The sequence below is a fragment of the Equus przewalskii genome, chromosome 20, assembly GCF_037783145.1.
Source record: "Equus przewalskii isolate Varuska chromosome 20, EquPr2, whole genome shotgun sequence".
Lineage (NCBI taxonomy): Eukaryota > Metazoa > Chordata > Mammalia > Perissodactyla > Equidae > Equus > Equus przewalskii.
The window spans coordinates 37,867,529-37,890,289 of NC_091850.1; the positions used below are offsets into that span (position 1 = coordinate 37,867,529).

Here is a 22,761-nt window from a genome sequence, read left to right on the forward strand (position 1 = left end):
ACTGGAGTGTGACAGAAACTGAGTCTTCATGCTGTCTCCTAGGGAATGACTTACCAAGCTAAGCAGATAGAGGTGTGTATATTAGTTTGCTAGGGGTGCCATATCAAGATACCTCAGACTGGGGGGCTTAAACAACAGGAATTTATTTTCTCACAGTTCTGGAAGCTAGAAGTCCAAGATCAAGGTGGTTTCTTCTGAGGCCTCTCCTTGGCTTGTACATGGCCATCTTCTCCCCGTGTGTTCACATGGTCTTCTCTCTGTGTCTGTGTCCAGATCTCCTCTTCTTATAAGGACACTAGTCATATTAGATTAGGGCCCATCCTAAAGTTCTCATTTCACCTTAATTACCGCTTTAAAGGCCCTGTCTCCTGATACAGTCACATTCTGAGGTCCAAATAGGGGTTAGAGGTTCAACATACGAATTAGGGGGAGAGGGCACAGCCCCCCAAACAGTCAGCCCATAACAGTGCCATTTTCTCAGATTTGGTAAATTGTGTTATGATTATATGACGGTAGTGGGGGAATTCTATGAGAGGGAAATAGCATGTAAAAAGTAGAGAGAGAGCTATAGGAAATTAAGTTTTGACAAGAAAATTGAAAAGTCCAATTGGGTGCAAATCTTTCATGGAAGTGACTACAAGAAAAATGCATTTGGAAAGATATACTCAGGCAAGAGCATGACTGGCTAAGAGATCTGAACTTTATTATGTATATTAAGGAGAATTACTTAAGGTTTATGAGCAAGAAGGTGCTATAATCAGAAGTGTGCTTCAGGTCGATTAACTTGTCAGTAAAGTGTGGTTTATGATCAGGTGCTAAAACATAAATCTCATTAGCGGTAGAGGTTGTTCATGCTGGAAGCACATTGTGGTGAACCCGGGGCTTAGATCAATTCTGGTTTTGCACTGGAATGGAGAGGACCTTGTCAGAATTTAGCATTTTTCCGTTGACACTGTGAAAACCATCTTTGTATTTCTCCCACAGACTATCCTTTGTTTCTCCTATCACAGGTAGAAATAGGATTTCTCCCCACTGTGGCTGATTTCATGAATTTTGTGATGTTCTGCCCTGCAGCTGAAATAAACTAAGAGTAGTAATAACTAAATACAAAAAAGGAAAAATAATTAAATAGAAATATTCACTGTATATTCTGTGATTTTTCGTGATTCTATAAACACACGTAGGTACATATCTTCACTCAAAGCTGATCTTCAGTTATTTGTGCAAATGCAAAACAGACATGCTCCTTTTCGAAACCAGAATTCCTAATACAAGTAGAGGTTGGTACTCACTATTCATCATATGCACAGACAAAATCCTGCGAAGTTCCACTTTTTCTGTTCCTAGACTGTAATATTATCCATTTTGTGTGTATTTGCCTTATTAATTAGTCAACATTTAATATAGAAATTTAAGATTTCTAATGATCTCCAAGGCACACTTTACCTTTCAATATTGTATTGAGAACTCTTTCTCTCCCTCTTTCTCTCTTTTCTTTATGTTTTGCAGACACCATCCATCTTCGAGTTCTTGAATCATCCCCAGTTGGCACAGCCATTGGAAGTGTAAAAGCAACTGATGCTGACACTGGGAAAAATGCTGAAGTAGAATACCGAATTATTGATGGTGATGGAACTGATATGTTTGACATCATAACTGACAAGGACACACAGGAAGGCATCATAACTGTGAAAAAGGTGCACAGCATCAGCATAAATAAGAAGCTGCCTGTTTAGAAAGAGGAGATTTCATTATGTACTATCCACTCATGCATTATCCATTAGGAAGTATCACTATCATCTTCAAATATAATTTTCAAGTATTTCAAATAAATATCATGTTCAAATAAAAATTTATATGGTGCATAAATATGAGGGACATAAAGCCAAAGATCTCCGTGAACTTTTTGACCAAATGTTGTTGTTGATTGAAACATGAAACCTGAGGTTTTACAAGATTTAAAAGGCTGGTTAATATATGTGTGATTATATTTCTGAGCCACATTAATAAAAGCCCCCCACAATAACATTGTCTTCTTAAAAAAAAAACAGTTAATAGCTAATAATGGCAATATCTCACCACAGTTGGAGGCATAAAAAGTAGCATGCCATCTATCCAGATGTATGAAGCAATAATTAGAGTTGCTATTAAAAAGAGACAGCATGGATTGGAAGATAATTTAATTGTTCACATTTTCCCTTCTGCTACATAAATTAAACTTTTCTGCTAACATATGCTCAGTGATACAGTTTAAAGGTAACTAGGTTTTTATTGCAGAGTGAGTACCATCATTATAAGAAAAAAATGAGGCACAATGAAAGTTAGATTCTAATGAAATATCCAGAACATTCTATATGCGTAAAATAACCACTGAAGCTCTGGTTCATCATGACACTTTCCCGAGATGCTATTGCAAAGCTGAGGTACACAACAACTGTTTTTAAATGAACAGTGGCCAGCCAAGGGGAAAAAGCAGCTTTCTTGTTGGTTTTTCATGACTGGGAAGTAATAGTAATGCAAATAGAATCTGCTGCTTCTCAGATAAAAAAAGAAGATCGAGGGAATCTGAATCAATAATGCCTTTTTTTCTAACACAACATACATTTTAGAATAGGTGACCCATGAGGGGCTTAATTTTATACTTGTGACAGTTAAATTATATCAATATCTAAGTTCCTTCTTGTTTCATATTGTAACCTAATTACCAATTTGCCATTAAAATTTTTGTCTTTTCTCTTTACCCATGGTATTCCCTATCTTTAATGTTTCATACAACTGTTGAAAGTTTTACATTAGTCTTCCAAATTTCATAAAGTTTATGTAGTACCATGAGCCCATTAAATTGCCTGGAGGTAGCACAACATCAATTTAAAAAGATAACTGAATTCTTTTTCTTAGAAAAATTTAGCAGTACCCAACACCTCAGCACACACACACGAACACACAAATACACACGCAACCCACCAGCACATTTTTTGTAGAGAATCACCTTATGAGATAGGTTTTAATATCCTTTCCACTTTTTTAAAGATTTAAAATCTCATTTTCCTATGTTCTGAAGTATTACATATTGCACACATAAAAAGTAAAAATTGAATCTTCTCTGATATGTAAAGATTATATTTTTTTAATTATTTACAGTTAATGAACAACTTGACAGAACTCAACCAGGCTTTAAAAGTCATCCTGTAACTTGGAAGGAACATATAATCCAGTTTCCCTCACTCTAATTTGATGATTTATTTTTTTATACAGCCACTTGACTATGAGAGCCGAAGACTTTACACCCTGAAGGTTGAAGCAGAAAATACCCACGTGGATCCCCGTTTTTATTACCTAGGACCATTTAAAGATACAACAATTGTGAAAATCTCTCTAGAAGATGTGGATGAACCTCCTGTTTTTAGCAGACCCTCCTACCTGTTTGAGGTTCATGAAGATATTGAAGTGGGCACAATCATTGGTACTGTAATGGCCAGGGACCCAGATTCTACTTCAAGCCCCATTAGGTAATTATGCCTGCGTCTAAGATGAAAAGAAAGGGAATTGATGTAAATATAGAGACCATAAAATTCTATTGAAAGCACTTAATGCATTGAAAATTACAAGAATCTCTCCATAAATTGTACACAAATTTGGTGACCACAAGTGTTTAAATTGTCTTTGTTTTGGGGGTAGGGCATGCACAAGTTTCATAGTTTACTTTAGTTTTAATCATGCCCTTTAGCCTGAAACTTGGCTTGTATAATCTGCCTGTCTCTGGAAGGTATTTGACGTTCTGACCCCTGGTACAGATAAAGGGCACTATGTAGGCTGTGCATTTACAATGCAACCAAATCATTTTCTTTGTGCTTTCAGGTTCTTAAATAATATGTGAGGTCAAGAAGAGTTTTAATAGCTAAAAGGCATATAGCAATGTTTCTATGCAGTTATATTATGATTTTAGAAACTCCCCTGTACTACTGCCATCAAAGAGGGAAGTTTTTTTGTTATCATTTTGGCTATATCAAAAACTATTAGAACATTCCAGAAAGATCAGAGTAATTTCAATGTCTTTTCGTTTGCTTTCTTATGGCAGCCTAAAACCATGAGATGTGACAAACACATACAAATGAGAAAGACTCAAAGTTACCACTGACATTTGTTCTGTCATTTTAGAGAAATACAGATCTCTATATACAAGATTCAATTCAGCATCAAAATGACTGCTCACTTTAAACTGTTAGTCCATCATGTGTTTTGAATTTCATTTGTTTCTCTAATTCTCAGCTAGCTAATTTTACTTTCCCCTTGTTCCACATGGACCAGTCAAGTGGGAGTTCAAATAGTTGTGCAATTTCCAATTTCACTCTCCTCTGACTCCTAAGTCTGCAGCAGTGGAATGTAGGAAACCTCTAATTTGATGTGCCATGGGACTCTAGCTGGACTTAATGTTAAAAATTCTGTAGGTTCTCATCAAGTGAAGTCACATTTTATATAAATATAACTGTTTGGTTTATATAATTTTACCTAAATATTTTCTTATATTCACACACAGCATCACAGGTGACATACTGGCAGCAGAAACCTGTACATGGCAATCACGTACAGCTCCCATCTGCCAGCATGACTTCCCCGTAAATGCCTCTTCCTCAATCCATTTATCTTCATTGAAATTGCTGCATTCCTTGGATTTTTTTTTCCTTTGAAGCTTTTAAATAACCAATATAGACATTTAATTTTCCCCATTAAATACTTAGCAAGTATTTCCTTGGCATAGCTCCTAACTGACTTTAACAGGCTGTGTTCCATGTTCCTGTTTTAAAATGGCCTTTTTTAAAGGAAATATAATATTTTAAAAAGAGTTCAATTTAAATCTAGTGGTATTATTAAGTGGCAACATAAAGATATTTCTCTACATAATGAAATAGATTTTGCATCCTCTTATAGAATAATGGTTATCATATGTCAAAATATGTCTATGGATTTTTGAATCCATAGACATGAATATTGACATTGGATATTTAATCAGGATACAAGTCTAAACGCCAAGAGGAAAGAATACATTTATGTATACTATATGCCACAGAATTAATGACTTCATTGCTTATTAATGGCATAGTCTACACCATGAGGGTTGTTGTATGAATTTATGCTAACTTGATGTAGGAAATTCAAATGAATATTCCTGAATGTTAATCTTGATAGACCATGCAGGTCAAAAAAAATATATATATATAGAATACAAAACTGAATTCATATTGTCTTCACAGAGAGGGCTAGAGTTGATTAAGGAGATTTGTAAATTACTGATCTGTTCTATTTAGAACTGATTTAAAATAAAAATCTAAAATAAGCAGTCCTCAAAAGTAAAATCACATTAGCTGTGTTCACATGTTAAATTGTTCTTCTAATGCAATTTATTAAAAACCTGGCATAAGGATTATAAATTTCAATTTATTTTTGGAAATATTATACAAGTTTGGAACACTAAAAGAGAAAAGAGTTTTATGGTACCTTTTTAATTATTTTGTATTATTACTCACAAAACACAATTTAAAAATACTATTTCATATATCTTTCCTTAAAATGAATGACAGTTGTGGCTCAGGAAAAGATATGCCATAACTGAACATTACTCCTAGTCTTGCCATCGTTGCTTTGCTTTGTTTTCTTTATTCTTTAATATGGAGCATTAAATATAACTGGAATCATGCTTGCTAACTCAAGAACTATAAAACATTTGTAAGGCACTAGGATTGTGAACTGACAGGAACTGATGAAGGGTATAGCTATTTTAAACTTTGGCTGACAGTCCCCAGAATAATAGGATTTATCCCAACTGCATCAACCTGATTGATAAACCTGGTGTTAGGCTTTAGAATGACACCCAACACAATGCCTTTAATCACTTTGCAGAATAACTGTTTTTTAAAGTCAAATACTAAGACTTTATTTGATAGAAATGTATAAAAACTCCTATCCCAAACTCGTCTATTTTTAAAACGTCTCTAGTTAAAATGTATACATTTTATAATGATACATGTGGTTAAGAAACTGAAGCTACGCGTGTATCATACCATGAAGCTACTAAACACCATCATAAGTTGATGACCTACTACTCTGAGGAATCTAACGTTGTCTCCAATTTTCTCACTAAGAAAAAGACTTTTCTTCTGAGAATGATCTTTTGCGTTAGATTCTTGTAGTAATTCCTCAACAGAATTTTCACGCCCTAGGTAAAGTCAGTCGGTAATGTAACCACCTGTAATGCCAACTATTTTGTGGAAAGAATACATCAAGGACAGTTGAATATGGCAATAGATAATGATTTAATAACACAAACATTCAGAAGACCAGCATCTGAATGCAGAACAAAGTGCCAACTCTGTGTGTGTGTGTGATAAATCCGTGACACAGTCTGCATTGTGGATCAGTAATGTACTTTCCTGAAATTATTATAAATCACTATATGTGTGTCTTTGCATTTTACCATTTTCTCCTGCAAACCATCAATAATACTGCCGTGTATTTTTCTCTCCCGTCTATGTTCAGATTTTCCTTGGATCGCCATACTGACCTTGACAGGATCTTTAACATACATTCTGGAAATGGATCTCTTTATACATCAAAGCCACTTGACCGTGAACTATCTCAATGGCACAATCTTACTGTTATAGCTGCTGAGATTAGTAAGATGAATTTTATGTATATAATATTTAACATATATTTTTAGGTTTTATTTTATATGAAAAATAATTCCTTTTCATTGCACACATGAATTGTAATTTTAATTGTAAGATTTTAAAAGGCTTCTCAATACCTATAGTTTTTTTCAATCGTTCTATATATATTGAGGGATAGCTATAGGTATTCATAAATCTGTATTTAATATTAACTAATAAAAATGATTGAGAATTGGAAACTAAAGATATTCTCTTTTGGGGAGAAAGAAATTTTTTTTTCTTCTTTTTCTTCCCATATCCCCCCAGTATATAGTTGTATACTTTGGTTGTCCCTCCAGTTGTGGCATAAGAAATTATTAAATTTGTTGCACGGACACTGAATTAAAATCTATGCTAAATGCTGATCGTGTATCATTGAACAGTGATTAGGTAGATATTATTACTTCCTTTTACAGATGAAGAAACCAAGGTATTGGCAATAATAGCTAACATTAAACACTCTATGCCAGGTATTATTCTAAGAATTTAAATTAATTTTCTCCTGCTAATATTTTTATTGACCTTATTTAACAGAGAATGAAATAAGGCTCCAGAGGTTTTAGCAACTTGCCCAAGGTGAAGACAATGCCAGAAGTAGTAAAACTGGGATTTGAAACCAATCATTCTGTTTCCAGATCCAGTACTTAATTCTATACCTAATTTACAAAATTTCATCCAACTATTAACAGGCAGAGCTATGATTCAAAACCATCTCTCTCTCTAATTACAAAAGTTCTTGCTCATACACAGGACTGGCTACACAATTTGTGGAGCCTATTATAAAATGAAGCTATCAGGCCTCTTGTTAAAAAATGGTTAAGAAATTTAACATGGCAAGAGCAGAACATTAAAACAAGTGTAGGGCCCTTCTCAATGTGAGGCCCTGTGCAACTGCACATGCCATGAAGCCAGCCCTGTCTACACATGCAAACCTGTTCATGGTTTCTGATTCCTGTACTATGATGTACATGGAATAGAGCAACTCTTTGACTGTTTTAAAAAGAAACATTAATTAGGGACTGAATCATGGTGAAAAACTAATCCTATAAATTCCACATCTGAAATACTAAGCTGAATCCACAAACATGTATCAAGGTCAAGCTATTTGAAGTAACGGTTCCAGGACTTGGAAGGCAGAGCACTGGGGCTGAATCAGCAAGAGTCTGAGAAGGATGGGAGTAGGCTAGACAGAACATCAGGAAGGAGTTCAGTTTCAAGATAAAGTAGTAGATTTAGCTTTCTCCTTAAATCTGGATCTGGAATACAGATTAACCCCACCATCCAAATGATCCAGTTCTTTTGTAGTGAGATATAAATGGCTGTGTCTTTTAAGGCTAACTGAAGATTTTTTGAGATTTTCTTTTAAGGCAAGTTTTAATTTCTATGTCTGTCTCCATATCACCATGATTAGATGTGTCTGACAGGATCCAATCTGGTCATTCCAGAATCACAATTGTTTGTGCTCGCTGCCTGATTCACGATCTTTATTCAAACCCAATGAGCTAAGAATTGCATTTTCCATTTCAGATACTTCGGGAAAGTTAACTTCTAAAGCTAGTTGAAGTAATTACTATTCTGTAAAAAGCTAAGACAATTACTTTCTTCTTTTTAAGAACTAAACCTATTTTTTGCCCTTAAGTAAAATCAATCTATAGAGTAACTGCTGGAAATGCCTACCTGCCAAACCACAAACAGTCAGGGGCCCATTATGCTGTTCTGTGTATTAAATGGAATGAGGGGGAGAGGGAAACAGCATATAGGGCATTGTTTTTACTAGATTTTAAACACTGGGTTTATGGTAAGTGTGTCATACGCCAAGCACTGAGCAGGGCAGAATGACGTAGGAATGTACTTCTTACCAATGTGTTTCCAGGCCCTACCTTGAACAATTTAATTCTACGTTTCATAGCAGTATATCCCATCATATGGCAAATACTACTCCAGGTAATTATTTTGTGCATTATATCATGCAATAACTTCTCTTTTTCTTCTCTAAAAAATATTTTTAGGGGGCTGGCCCTGTGGCATAGTGGTTAAGTCCAGCACGCTCTGCTTTGGTGGCCCAGGTTTTCAGGTTCTGATCCCAGGCATGGACCTATACCACTTGTCAGCCATACTGTGGTGGGAACTCACATACAAAGTAGAGGAAGATTGACACAGATGTTAGCTCAGGGTGAATCTTCCTCAATGAAAGAAAATATATATATTTTTAAAAACTATGCAGAGAATAAAAAATCTAAAATTAAGGTCACAATGAGGGATTGTAGAACACATTGTAAAAACCAATGAGTTCCTATAACCACATCTGAAAACTTAACTATAATCTTTGCAATGCATTCTGAGAACTGTAAAGCAAAGTTTACGACTGAAGGACTCCATTATCTAGACCTGGGTCCTTATTTGTGGAAATTCTTGCCCTAAACAGGTAGAAAAGATACACCTTTCTAAAGCCTGGGATATCTAGATAGTGATTTAAGCTTTCCTCTTCTTGGAGGTTTGGAAAAGCCTGTGAATACATAGACAAGGTTTCACCTTAGGACACACAATTTAAGATCCTTTATAGCTGATATATTCTTGCTACAGTAGAGCTTGCCTGGATGGCTCTGAAAGAGACTCAGGTGGTAAATATATGCCAGCTTCCATTCAGTATGATGCTTCCTTGGAATGCTTGTATTTTTATTTATACATAAACTGCAACATCTGCCAGTAAAAAGATTAGTATAAGCACTGTTTTTTGAATAGGTGACTCCAGGCCTGATGGTTTACAAAGCACATTTATCCCTGTGGATTTAGCTTTTGATTTGAAGAGCCTTGAGGTATACATAAAAAGGCTGGAGAATCTCCATATTGTATTAGGGATGGGACTGGCAGAGCAATTTTTTAGATATGAAACTTTTCTGTCTCTTGGCTTCTGTGGCATAGTTAGAAAGTGAATTGCTACCAACAAAAGAGGTATTTTTATGTCAAGACCTTATATTGAAAGAAAATATTTTGCTTATGTCTGCCAACTGTATAAGTAGGTTAAAGTGCACATTCTAGAAAATATGGAAGAATCGTACCTTCCCACTCTTCTCTATAGCAAGAAGTAACTTTAGGTAGTTGAGGATTCGTTTGTAGGTGAATACTGTGCATCTGGCTATTAGCAAATGGTGTAGAAATAGGAGAGGTAGGAAAATAGTGGAATAGCACTTTTCTATTTTTTTTCTCCTCTCCTCACTTATCCCCACAAGTACTCCTCTTCAGACCCATCTGAATTGTAGGAAAGCTAGTTAACACATTTTTATTGTGTGGATGCTTTGTGTAGAGAAAGATAGCATAAGCTCTCAAGTTATGTAAGGAAATGGAGATGTGACAGTGATAATAAAGATGATCTTAATAATAACAGTCAAGGCTTATTGAGTGTTTACCAACAAACTGATACTTGGATAAGAACTTTTCTTGCATTAATTGTCCTAGTTTTTCAAATAACTCTTCAACATTGGAAGTTCTATTTTGATTCATATTGAGTAAACTGAGGCATTAGGGAGGTGTAGTAAATTGGCCAGTCTCACCGTGAATGAGTGGTGGACCTGGAAATCAAAGCAGCTGTTTGACTCCACCTTCTGAACTCTTAACCTTCTGACACACTAAGAAATGAACAATATGCAACAACACGTTAGCAAATATAAAATCAGAACCTGAGAACTGAATGCAGAGGGGTTAAGAAGACTGAAGAGGAGTATTGAAGAGGGGATATGTTTTAAACTTTCTCTTGAAAAGAGGAAGGAAAGGTAAATACACTTCAAATGGAGTTAGAATTCTGTCTGCCTTCCTTCATACTATTTCAGCCTTGTTAACGTCCCTGCTGAGGAATCAGTTCTTACACATCATTTTTAAAAAGTGCTGATTTCATTATTTTAGTAACATTATAATTACATGGAGAGAAAGGAGGAGAAATAAATTATTTTGGGTAGTGATATACTCCCTATCTGTACGTATCTGAAAATGATTTAGATAAAATTAGAAAGTTAGATAAATTTCGCAAGGGTAAATGATATTACTCATAACTCATGTCGGTAGAGGCATTTAGCAAGATCGCTGCCTTCCCTCAGCTTGTCTGCTATTTTTTGTTCTGCTTTGTTTTTAGATAATTATCTCCTTTCTCCTTTAATATTGTTCTTCATCTTGACTCTGTCAAAGTTCACACAGAAGTTGATTATATCCAAAGACTGAGATTTTGATACCTCCAAGGCTGATGAATATAACCTGAATTTAAGAAGTCACAACACTCTCAGATAGCAGTACAAGTGCCTTAGAAAAATCCATAGCGGAAATAATGCAATTATGACTAGTATGAAGTTGTTGCCTAAGGCTAAGTTAAATAGATGTTTACATTTTTAAATTCCATTTATAAATCAAGATAATTGTTAAAATGCGTATTTTATGTGAAACTTTGATGCTCTTGATTTTAGCATTTGTAGCAAAAAAATCATGGTTAAGATACTATTTGTTACTATTGAGCTAATTTTGTTATGCAATATTGAGACTGGATTGTGGAAATGGGGCCAGTAACAGTAATATCAATGAAATATTTGAACTCTCATATTTCATTGTAAATTTCCATCCAACTGTAACATTAGTAGCCATATATTAAAATTTCCAAAAGGAGAGTTGAGAGTAGCTGTTGGAATATATTTTAATGATAATAGTCAGAAGGGTTGGTTGTAATATAACAACTACCACTTAGGAGCTAATGACCTTGGGCAACTTACTAATTTATTTAAAACTATTTCTTCATCCAAAAAATTGGTAAATATTAAGTAATACAATAATGTACAACAATAATTTAATAAATAGTTTTTGTCATTGTTTTACATTTGGACAGTAAAGACACAGATATAATATGAATTCAATGACACTGGGTTGTGCTTTTATAAAAATTCTCCAAAATAATAGTAGTGCTCATGAGCCCAAAAATAACTGAATTCATGACTACTTAATTAGGCGTTGTAGTAATTTTCCTTATTGCATGTGCTCATTATGTTAGTGGAATGAATGCAGTGCCTGTTTGTATGTGAGCACTCAATATCCACAAAATGCTTATATGAATTAAATCTGGTACGCAAATCTGTCTTCCTAAACAAACTTTTCCCTTCCCTGTTCTAGACAATCCCAAAGAGATGACTCGTGTGGCTGTTTTTGTGAGAATTTTGGATGTTAATGACAATGCCCCACAATTCGCTGTGTTCTATGACACCTTTGTATGTGAAAATGCCAGACCAGGACAGGTGAGCACCTGCACGATTTAAAAGGAAGATTTTAACAGCATGTTAAATATTTTATTTTCACAGTCTTGACAGGAATGAGGAAACAGAGATAAAAACACTTAGATATAGTCCCAATAATATAATTTAAAAAAACAGAGGCGATGTTTCTAAGGGCTGAAAATGTTTTAAATAACAGTCTAACAGGTTTCATATTTCCTTTATAAAGGTAAGATTTTACCGTTGCCACAAAAATTGAGGTATAAGAAGAAATAACTTTTTAAACTTTCAAAAAACAAACACAAACAAAAAAGAAACCAAAGGAAAAAACCCAACGCTGTGCCATTAGATACATATTGATAGCTGCCAGAGAGATGGGAAATCAAAGTTGGGAAAAACAGAGACAAATACATGGGATCCGAGAAAATTCCATCAATATTCCAGTGTATGCAAATACCATTTCCAAGCAGGGCCAAAGAATCTGCTCCGTAGATTATACATTGCATTTCATCATTATAGCAACACATAAAGTGCTTAATGACTTAGTTTTTGTCCTTTAAAACATCCTTTCTACATCAGCTTTGTTTATAACTCTTTAAGCCATTTCCTCAGTGGACTCATTTTGTTGTCTGGAAACCTCCAGCGTATATGGCTGACAGAAATGCTCTTAATTGGTTTGAGTGCTATCTTCACAGAAGGAAGCTGCATGTTATAAATAATAATTGCGAATCAAATGTGTTTTATTAAAGAAAGAGGAGCCATCGCAAAACTGTACTGTGTTTTGACATCATTTGATGCTCTTTATAAACATCAATGTCATTGTTACATTTTTATGCAAATTGCTTTGTGGAATAGCTCAAATTCTTCCTTCTGAAGATTCTAACGGAATTCAATAGGCTGTCTATTGTTTGAAATGGTAAAATTGCTGCAATTGGATTCATTTATTTTTATTTGAAAATGTTATGGAAATGTTTAATTTGGAATATTTAAATGACTTAGCTATGTCTGACCTACTTCTTAATGAAACAGTGTGTGCCCTAAAAATACCATTCCAAACAGTCCTGTGCTTCGCAGGCTCAGCATGATATAAGTTGAAGCCTTTTCTCCAAGAGATAAATTACCCACTTTGCAACTGCTGCATACATTGCTCCTTCTGTGGTTATTCTATTTGATTTTCAAGAGATATCTTTTCAGAGCGTTGGAGTCATTATAAATACTGATTTCCAAATGAATTCAAAATATCCAAAGTAAGGGATTGTGTTTGTTTACTTTCTTTATGCCTTTTTTCTTTTTCTTTTTTTTTTTTTTGACTATATCTGGCTCAGTAACTTTATACTTTTTAGACTTTTAGAAGCCAATTGGCATATTAAAGGAAAATAATTAAATGAAGCATGATTTTAATAAGAAAGTCGTTAGCCAATTTTGACAAACTTGATAGGAAGAACATGTTTAATTATTTTGCCTAATTGTAGGCTGCATATGCAATAGCTTCCCATAGTAGTTAATTTTAATAAGACCAGTCAGATGTTGTTATGGTCTCGTAGGCTGAAAAGTGGTTGCTTAAACTAAACTGTTATATACTTGAGGGAATTCTAGGTTATGACATCCTAGCAGACAAAATCAAAGTGGCTATTTGGTAAAGTCCTTCACTGAGCCTTCCTTGAAATTCACTTGTTAACTCTGTCTCCCTTCCTCCTAAGGAAGTAGGAGCTGGTTGTGACTTCGGGGAGTGCTCTTGTTATTTATAGAGTATTTCAATCCACCCAATACTCCTGTAAATTAAATTCCCTTTAAGAGTAGCACTTAGAACAACTACATGGAAAATATTCTATTCATTTGCTGTGGGGACAAAATGAGCAGACAAAAATAAAGTTAATTGCCACCTCCTCCTCCTTTCTTGCCTATTCCTTGGTCTAAGGGTAGAAGACTTTCCCCCTTGGAAAGGATGCAATTTACAATCGATGTAGTATTAACAGTCCCCGTTTGTGCCTGAACTTGACTTCTTGACTCCCCAACTTTTCCATCTCAGACAGAGTGGGAGCACCTTGGGAAAGGGCAGAAGTGGGGACTGGCTCTTTCTCCGTTCTTCCATTTTACCTCACGTGTACCCCAACTCCTTCAGTCTATAAAATATATTGCAATAATTTTTAATCTCTTTGGGAAGGAAATAGCATTTCAGTCTTACAGGAGATTTCTCAGAGAATCTCCCTATGGAGGAGTGCTGATTATATTTACCTATGCGTAGTATCTAAGCTCCAGGCGCTTATCAAACCCAAAATATCTCATCATATATTTCCCATAGAACAGTGTTTAGTTACTTCCCCAACAACTAAAAAGGGTGGTTTTTACCAGAAAAAAAGGAATTTTTTTCTCAATGGAAACTAATAGTCTTTCCACTGAAAAAGCTAAAATATTAAAACTTAGAGACCAGTTTTCTAACTTTAAGTATCTTAAAATCTGTTTGCAATCCACACTCCATTATAGTATGATCACTGAGACACTCCTCAAGTTGATTTAAGACTATTTTCGACTAGCCCAGTGAAAATACAAACCCGTTATATAACTTCTAAGGAGATAAAATATAAATGACTTATCTGTGTGTATTCTTCATAAGCTCACAATGATTACTAGACATCACCAGTATTTTTTTTTCCTAATTGTGACAACCTCTTTTATTGGAAATGGGTCAAAATGAGTTTGTCTCCAGTAAAGATAAAATAGTGAGTGCTTATATAGAGAGACAGGGGAAATGGTTTTATCTCCTCGTTGCCAACTTCCAATCTCTATCACAACTCTTTATGGTACATATACCAAAACAACATACTGTGATTTTCGAATGTATGCCTGGAAATGAAAAGGAAGACTAGACGGAAAAGTAAATTCTGGATATGAAGAGGTTGGACACTAGAAGCCAAGTTGTGTCTGAAAGAAAAAAAAATCTATCTTGTAGAGGAAGTAAGTGCCTCCAACTGCAATAGAGAAGTCTTTAGGTCATAAAAATATGTTGTAATGTGATATAGATTTGCAACATGTAATTCTATTTTGTTTGTATAGTTAATGTGAGTTTGACTTTTTCCCTTTATAATATTTAGCGAAAATATATCAGTGAACCACTGATTTTGAAGTCAACAATGCTATCATCTTTTATTGAAATAATACATCTTAACTGAGAATTTTTATGTAAATCTTTATAATTTCTTATATTAAAGATGTGACCATTTTGTTCTCTGAAATGTATTCTTTTGATCCAAAAAATGAACTGGAAATTACAATTCCAGTTATATATATATATTTATTTATTTTGAGACATTGTAGTTTTTATTTTAAAAGACCGTTAGCTCTACTTTCACTTTTTATCATTTTATGTGTCAATATGTGAGGGTTAACATATTAATCTTAATGATATATATAAACATAAGAATTTCAGTAGTTGCTATCTTTATTGATATATTATTTCATTTATGCCATTTTTTCCTCTTCAACTTATTCTTATTAATCACTATTTAAAAGTAAAATCCTTTACACTACTTGATAAATAAGAGTCAATCAAGAAATGTTTTTGTAACTGAACTGACACCTCTTTCAGGGGACTAACCAACATTATTTTAACATTTTTCTCTTGAATTCCTTCATATATGTACCATCTTTTGGTTTTTTATTGAAAGAATAAGCCATTAGTCATATATTCTTGCTTCTATTTAACCTTAAATTACCTCTAAAATCTTATAAAGTAGTTATGCTGTATTTTAAAAATTATTCAAAGTTTTAAATAATTTTTTTTTTTGCTGCTTATTTCTAGACAATAAACATTTACCTTTGGTCCAATTATATTTCTTTCTTTTTTTTTTAAATATGGCTGATTTTTTTTTTTTTTTTTTAAAGATTGGCACCTGAGCTAACATCTCTTCCCAATCTTGTTTTTTGGGTTTTTTTTTCCTTCTTCTCCCCAAAGCCCCTCCAGTACATAGCTGTATATTCTAGTTGTGAATGCCTCTGGTTGTGCCATGTGGGATTATGTGGGATGCCGCCTCAGCATGGCCCGATGAGCAGTGCCATGTCCACGCCCAGGATCCAAACTGGTGAAACCCTAGGCCACTGAAGCAAAGGCCAACTTAACCACTTGGCCAAGGGGTCAGCCCCCCAATTATATTTCTTGTATCACTTTTGAAACAATGGTTAGGGTTTTAATTAAATAAGGAGTACCTCAAATTTGCCACATTTTTATTTTTATACGACACTTTAAAAGAACAATAATTTAATAAAGAATAGCTAAAATAATTTCTTAATTTTTCTAATTATTTTACTTAATGTTTTAAACTTGAAACCCTTTTTTTCTTTAAAGATTGGCACCTGAGCTAACAACTGTTGCCAATCTTCTTTTTTTTTTTCTGATTTTTCTCCCCCAATCCCTCCAGTACATAGTTGTATATTTTAGTTATGGGTCCTAGTTGTGGCTTATAGGATGCCAGCACAGCATGGCCTGATGAGCGGTGCCATGTCCATGCCGAGTATCCCAACCAGTGAAAACCCAGGCCACTGAAGCCGAGCACGTGAACTTAACCACTTGGTCACAGGGCCAGCCCCTGAAACCCTTTTTAAATCAACAAAACATCAGTAACATATTTCCATCAAATATCCACACAATGTTAAATTGAGTTAACATAGTAAAAGTATGTTAAGCATAAATTTGTTTAAGATTTAGTTAAGCATAAATTTGACCATTTATATAGGCATCAAAACATATATTTAACAACTTTTGAGGTCTTCTTGCAAAATTAAAATATGCAAAATATATATATATGTAAAATATATATATATAAAAATACATATAAGTTAAGGACAAGTTGGATATATATGAAAAATAGTATTTGGCTATCTGTGACATATGTATGTGTCATATGTATATGTGTCATATTAATCAATCATATAATTTATTCAAAACAGTGGTCTGATTATAGTATAAGGTGTTAAATTTTCTACTGTGTTACTAGATAGCTCTTCTTATATTGTCTCTTGTCCTAAAATAAATTGAAGAGTTGACCCTTATAAAATAACCATTCTCCATTGTATGCATATGTTGAATTTAATAATATATAACTTTATTGACAGTGCAAATGAAGTGAACTGTTACTGTTAAAGTAGATAATGATTAAGAATTTCCTTTAAAAAGTTATGTATAATATTGTCTATAAAATCTCTACATTCTTTGAATTGTTCCACTTTAACTTTTTGTTGTTGTTGAGGAAGATTGGCCCTGAGCTAACATCTGTTACCAATCCTCCTCTTTTTGCTGAGGAAGCCTGGCCATGAGCTAACATCCGTGCCCATCTTCCTCTACTTTATATGTGGGATGCCTGCCACAGCATGGCTTGCCAAGCGGTGCCATGTCTGCACCCGGGATCCAAACCAGCAAACCCCGGCCGGGCTGCCGAAGCGGGATGTGCGGACTTAACCACTGTGCCACCTGGCCGGCCCCTCACTTTACTTTTGATGAGGAGGAAAGCCATAATCACAATAATTTTCTAAAATTTGCCTACATCACATCAACTCTTCCAGATCAATGTTTAAATATGTATGCAATAGCCCACTCATTTCAAATGCTATATCTAAATTAATAAAACTGCAAAGAATATAATATGACTGTTTCCTATTTTGAAGGAATGGATACTATCTAGGACAAATTAAGAGAGAGACAGAGACAGAAACAGAGAGAGAGAGAAACTGAGAGAGGGAGGAAGGGGGGAGAGAGAGAGACAGACAGACAGAGGGACTGTGTTAAAATCAAAGTAATAATAAAAAAGATGGAATAATTCAAATAAAGATATATGCACAAGGAAGAAAATTGATTGCCTTTAAAAAAACATTATATAAAGTTGGATGTTAAAAGAATTACATATTATAAAGCAGATTATACCCATGGAAGTTTGAGAAATATGTATTTTTCTCTTTTCTGCAGCTAATACAAACTATAAGTGCGGTAGACAAAGATGACCCCTTAGGTGGACAGAAATTTTTCTTCAGTTTAGCTGCTGTCAATCCAAACTTCACAGTACAGGATAACGAAGGTAAAGTTTAGAATGTGTTCATTATGATTTAAGGTGATATTAACAAGAAACTTCCTTGAAATTGACAATTACCATATACATTATCTATTGATTTATTCATCTGTGTTACAAAATTTTGTTTTCATCAGATATGTAATGAGATAGTATGCAAATTTCTTGACTTACACTGTTTACTCTCTTGAATTTTAAAATGATGAAATATATGAAAGAAGTCTCTATATGGGTACTAATGAAAGGTAGAATTTTGAAAACATTAAAAAGGCTAGAAATAATCAGTTCCTGTAATAAAAAGGGTAAGACACATAGGGTAGAGAAGTGAATGATTCAAGACTCTTGTGCAAACTTCAATGAGATTTAGCAGCAGCAGATTCACCAGAGCCAGAAAGGCATACAAGACAAGTGAAGAAGGTAGCCATATTAGCCTATGAGGGTGTTAAGAGCAAAAGCATGGCTGCAACGGCAAGAACTGTTGTCCTGTGTAACATATGGATTTTATAATGTCACTGTGATAAAAAATACTGAAATTATATTTCTTGCATTCTCATAAAAGGCAGAAATATATTTTAGAGTAAAAAGAAATGAAAATGGTTACTATTTTTAAAAAGTAGAACAGCTTTATTCTTTGGACAATATGTATGGTAATTATTCTAGTCTAAACAAAAGTATGCAATTAGAGCTTTTCTCTCCGTAGTACATTTATGTTAAACTAATTTTATCAGCTAGTTTTTGTTAAAAAGTCATTCTTGTTGTAAAGCAACTGCAGATATAGGTATTCTTAAAATAAATCTAATAACTACATTGGCATATTTAAAATACTTTCATAAAAGTGTATGTATGCTGGCAGAACCAGGAGGCCATATCACCTCTAAGTGGCTTTCAGAATATCAGAAAGTAGTTTAAGATAATGGAGAGATTTACATTGAGCCCACCATTACCTGAGATATTTGATGTAGTAGAAACTTTGCACAAATCAGTTGAAGAGAGGGTATCCATTGGTAATATCTGTTTACTAAATCTGTGTTTCTGAAATGTCGATGCTTTCTATCCGTCTGGACACTTAAAATAATTTTTATTGGGAAAATTAACATAGAGTTGGTAGATAAAAATACCAAATGCCCAGTTAAATCTGAATTTCAGATAAACACCAATCATTTTAATTTGCTGAATTTGGCAACCTAAACATACAACTTAGACTGGACATCCTCAACACTGAATTGACAAAATTATATCTCTTTCTAGTTGTATTTTTATTTGTTTTATATTCCTCTTAAACTGAGCCCTGGATCCCAACAAGCTCCCTCTCAATTTTAAAAGTAATAGAGACTCAACTTAATATTGTTTTATCCCAGCATTTCACAGTTACTGGGGAATCAACTCAAGGCTAATCTTAATTAATTTTTGACAAAGAGTGCCATTTTCCTGTTAGAAAGAGTTCCTGATCCTAAATAAGTTACTCAAAGCAAGGGCTCAAGCCATATGACTATGAACCTGAACATCTTACTAAACAGAATACATATCGCTAAAGCGTGATGGAATATTTGATCTAATCCTGCATAAATTCACTATTTTCAGTTATTGGGAGGCTTTTGAAAGGAATTCCAATGACATAGACATCACATTCATGTTGCCCTTCTTGAGAAAATACCCTTGCATTTATCTACATGCTCATCTTAAAAATCTTTAACTCTATGGCATCATTTTTTAAAAGATTAGTATCTGGCTTCTGTGATACCACACTTAGAGCTTTTCATTCTTGAGATTCTCTCACTTTTCACTATCTTATAGGTCAAAAGCATTGTTGTATGATGACTTTCTGAATATTTAATCAACTAACTTGAATAAATGGTTACTGTAGGGTAAAACTTCATTTGCTTCTTCAATATATCAAGGCTATTGTAAGCAAAATTAAGATTTAGAAACTTTTGAAAAGTTTGAAAACAATAAGGCAAGAAGATTCTAAAAATACCCACAGGCATATAAATGTTTATCTCAGTGTGGGTTTGAGAATGGAGGAATTGTATCACACTACTTCTTAGAACATACACCAAATTGCAAAATTATCAGGACTGTATTTTATTTTTAAAATTTGCTCATGTACATCTATTTTGCTAATCTACTTTCCTAGTTTATGCAAACTGATATATTAGAATTTAACTTCTCATTAATAGTTTAGGAAATTATTGTTTTAAGTTCAACAGCTACACCTGCAAGAAATTGTCACTTTTTTTCTTTTATTGTGTGCTGTCCAGTTTGTTTGCTTTAGCAATTGGCTAACTTGCTCCCTTCCCTACAGCGGCTTTTTAAACAGCCCTATGGGACTGGCTAAACAACACTAAGTGCATTGGACAAGCGGATAGGAAATTATCATCCAAGTATATATTGATTGTATTTTTTAATATTGGTTATATAGGGCTCAGAGAAATCTTTTCTATTAACGCTACAACCCTCATTTAAGGACACTTGGTGAGTTATTAGATAAAAGAATTATCAGTGGCAATATACTAGGTGGTAGGATGCTAGCCTTTATTAAACCCTACTTCTCTCTATGGGTCTATCAGGCACTGTACGTTGTCATCCACGAATACTTTGAGTTATACGTTGTATTCACTTTAATGGGGAAATCAAAGTTGAGAAATAGGTAACTTGCTCACTGTTGTTCATAAACAGGGACTCTGGAAGGTTTGGGACTGCCTTATTAATTTTAAAAGTGCAACGACACAAAATTTACCCAATCATATTTTTCTTCATGAATATTCGATTAATATGTGTTTTGTGTGTGTGCATATGCACACATGCATTTGTAAATAAAAAAATCACTTACTATTTTTTCTTGGTATGCAAAATATTTATGTTTTCCGAAAACTCTGAAAAACAATATGCTATCATCTATGTAGTCTTGGTAAATAATTCACTTATAAAATTCACTATTTGAAAACATTATCCAAAAATTAGTTGAAATTCTAATAAATAAGCAATCATAGTATTAGATTCCTCAAACACTGTAATGTATCTTCTCTCTATTTTAATTACATTGTGTACATTTTATGGAAAAATTGATAGCAATTTTATACATTACATAAACATCTTTCTATTTATATGTAAGTCAAACCGTAGTGATCAGGATGAGACAAATTTACTGTTTCAAGCCATTTGTAATATTTTAAAATTTATTTTAGATAATACTGCCAGAATTTTAACCAGAAAAAATGGATTCAATAGACATGAAATAAGTACCTATCTCTTGCCTGTGGTGATATCAGACAACGATTACCCAATTCAGAGCAGCACAGGGACACTGACCATCCGCGTGTGCGCGTGCGACAGCCAAGGCAATATGCAGTCCTGCAGCGCTGAGGCCCTGCTCCTCCCAGCCGGCCTCAGCACGGGAGCCTTGATCGCCATTCTCCTCTGCATCATTATTCTGTTGGGTAAGAAACTTTAAAGAAAATGTGATTAGTTCCTAGATTGCTTACTTTCTTGTGTTTGTAAATAAGAAATGTTGCTATTAAAATATGCCCCCCAACTAACCCCAATGTTTAAGATAGACATAAATAACTGTGGAATGTTGTTTATGTTAAAAATATTTTATCTGATCAGATAGAGACCTTCCTTTTTTACTTTTTATATTTTATATTTTTATTTTTTTTTTTTGCTTGATGAAGATTCACCCTAAGCTAACATCTGTGCCAACCTTCCTCTATTTTGTATGTGGGTTGCCACCACATCATGGCTTCTGGTGAGTGGCATAGGTCCATGCCCAGAACGCAGGCTGCCAAAGCAAAGCATGCTGAACTTGAACACTAGACCACAGGGCCAGGCTTGAAACCTTCCTTTTTTAAATAATGAAACTGAAAGTTACAAATATTCAAAACATTTCCCAAGGTCACACAGTTTCTGAGTAGCTGAGCCTGGTGCCTTGCTACTAGTCACTGTGTATACAGTATATAGTTTTTCAGTAAATCTCAAGTTCATTTCCACTTTTTTTTCCTCATTATAACTGGATGGAGGCCTCAATATCTTACCTCTTCACTGAAATAATGCTAAAATAGCCATTTACCTAGTTCTCTTGTCCCTGAAACAATGATACTTGATTTTAGAACTCAGCACAAATTTCTTTTAAACTGTTTTTGAATTAAAAATTAGATTAAATTTACTCTCTAGTTGAATTATCTTAAAGCTATTGTGAATATTCCTGTGACCCTAACCAAAAAAACATTGTATCTAACATTATAAGAAGCTGTGAAATGAACTTGGATTTTGGAGCCAGTCTTAGTAAGTTTCATTATCTTCATCATTAGAACCTTTTTTACTGGGTAGGATCCCATGGTTGATAATAAACAATCTAACGTTTAAAATCTTTGCATCACAAGTTTTTGTGTGTACACGAATACATGAATTTAGGCAAAATAAAATGTCATATTTTCTCAAAAACTTGAGTAAACATTGATTTCTCTTTTTGGTGGTGACATATTTATTTTTAATCACTTTGAAGGTCAAGAACCTTTATCAATAGATTAAAACTTTCTTTTTTGTAGCATTAAAAAAGTCCCTTGTTTGCCCTCTCACACAAGCCTGAAAGCAAGTAATCTTAACCATTCTATGTTAATGAAAAAGAAAACATAACTTAATACCCCTTCATATAATAATATAATTGTCCTGGTCAGTTCAGGCTGCTGTGATAGAATACTGTAAACTGGTAGCTTACCACTGAAATTTGTTTCTCACGGTTCGAGAGGTTGAGAAGCCCAA

The 22,761-nt window shown here is 34.1% G+C and overlaps 1 protein-coding gene across 1 annotated transcript in view; it reads left to right on the top strand.

Annotated features, from left to right (window-relative positions):
• LOC103562392 (cadherin-10) overlaps positions 1 to 22,761 on the top strand; it is a 169,922-nt gene that overhangs the window by 144,707 nt on the left and 2,454 nt on the right. The window contains exons 6-11 of the mRNA XM_008537428.2: positions 1,510 to 1,697; positions 3,256 to 3,509; positions 6,535 to 6,671; positions 11,850 to 11,971; positions 17,904 to 18,012; positions 21,189 to 21,440. Of these exons, the coding sequence (XP_008535650.1) occupies positions 1,510 to 1,697; positions 3,256 to 3,509; positions 6,535 to 6,671; positions 11,850 to 11,971; positions 17,904 to 18,012; positions 21,189 to 21,440 (1,062 nt within the window). The remainder of the gene's footprint in view (positions 1 to 1,509; positions 1,698 to 3,255; positions 3,510 to 6,534; positions 6,672 to 11,849; positions 11,972 to 17,903; positions 18,013 to 21,188; positions 21,441 to 22,761) is intronic.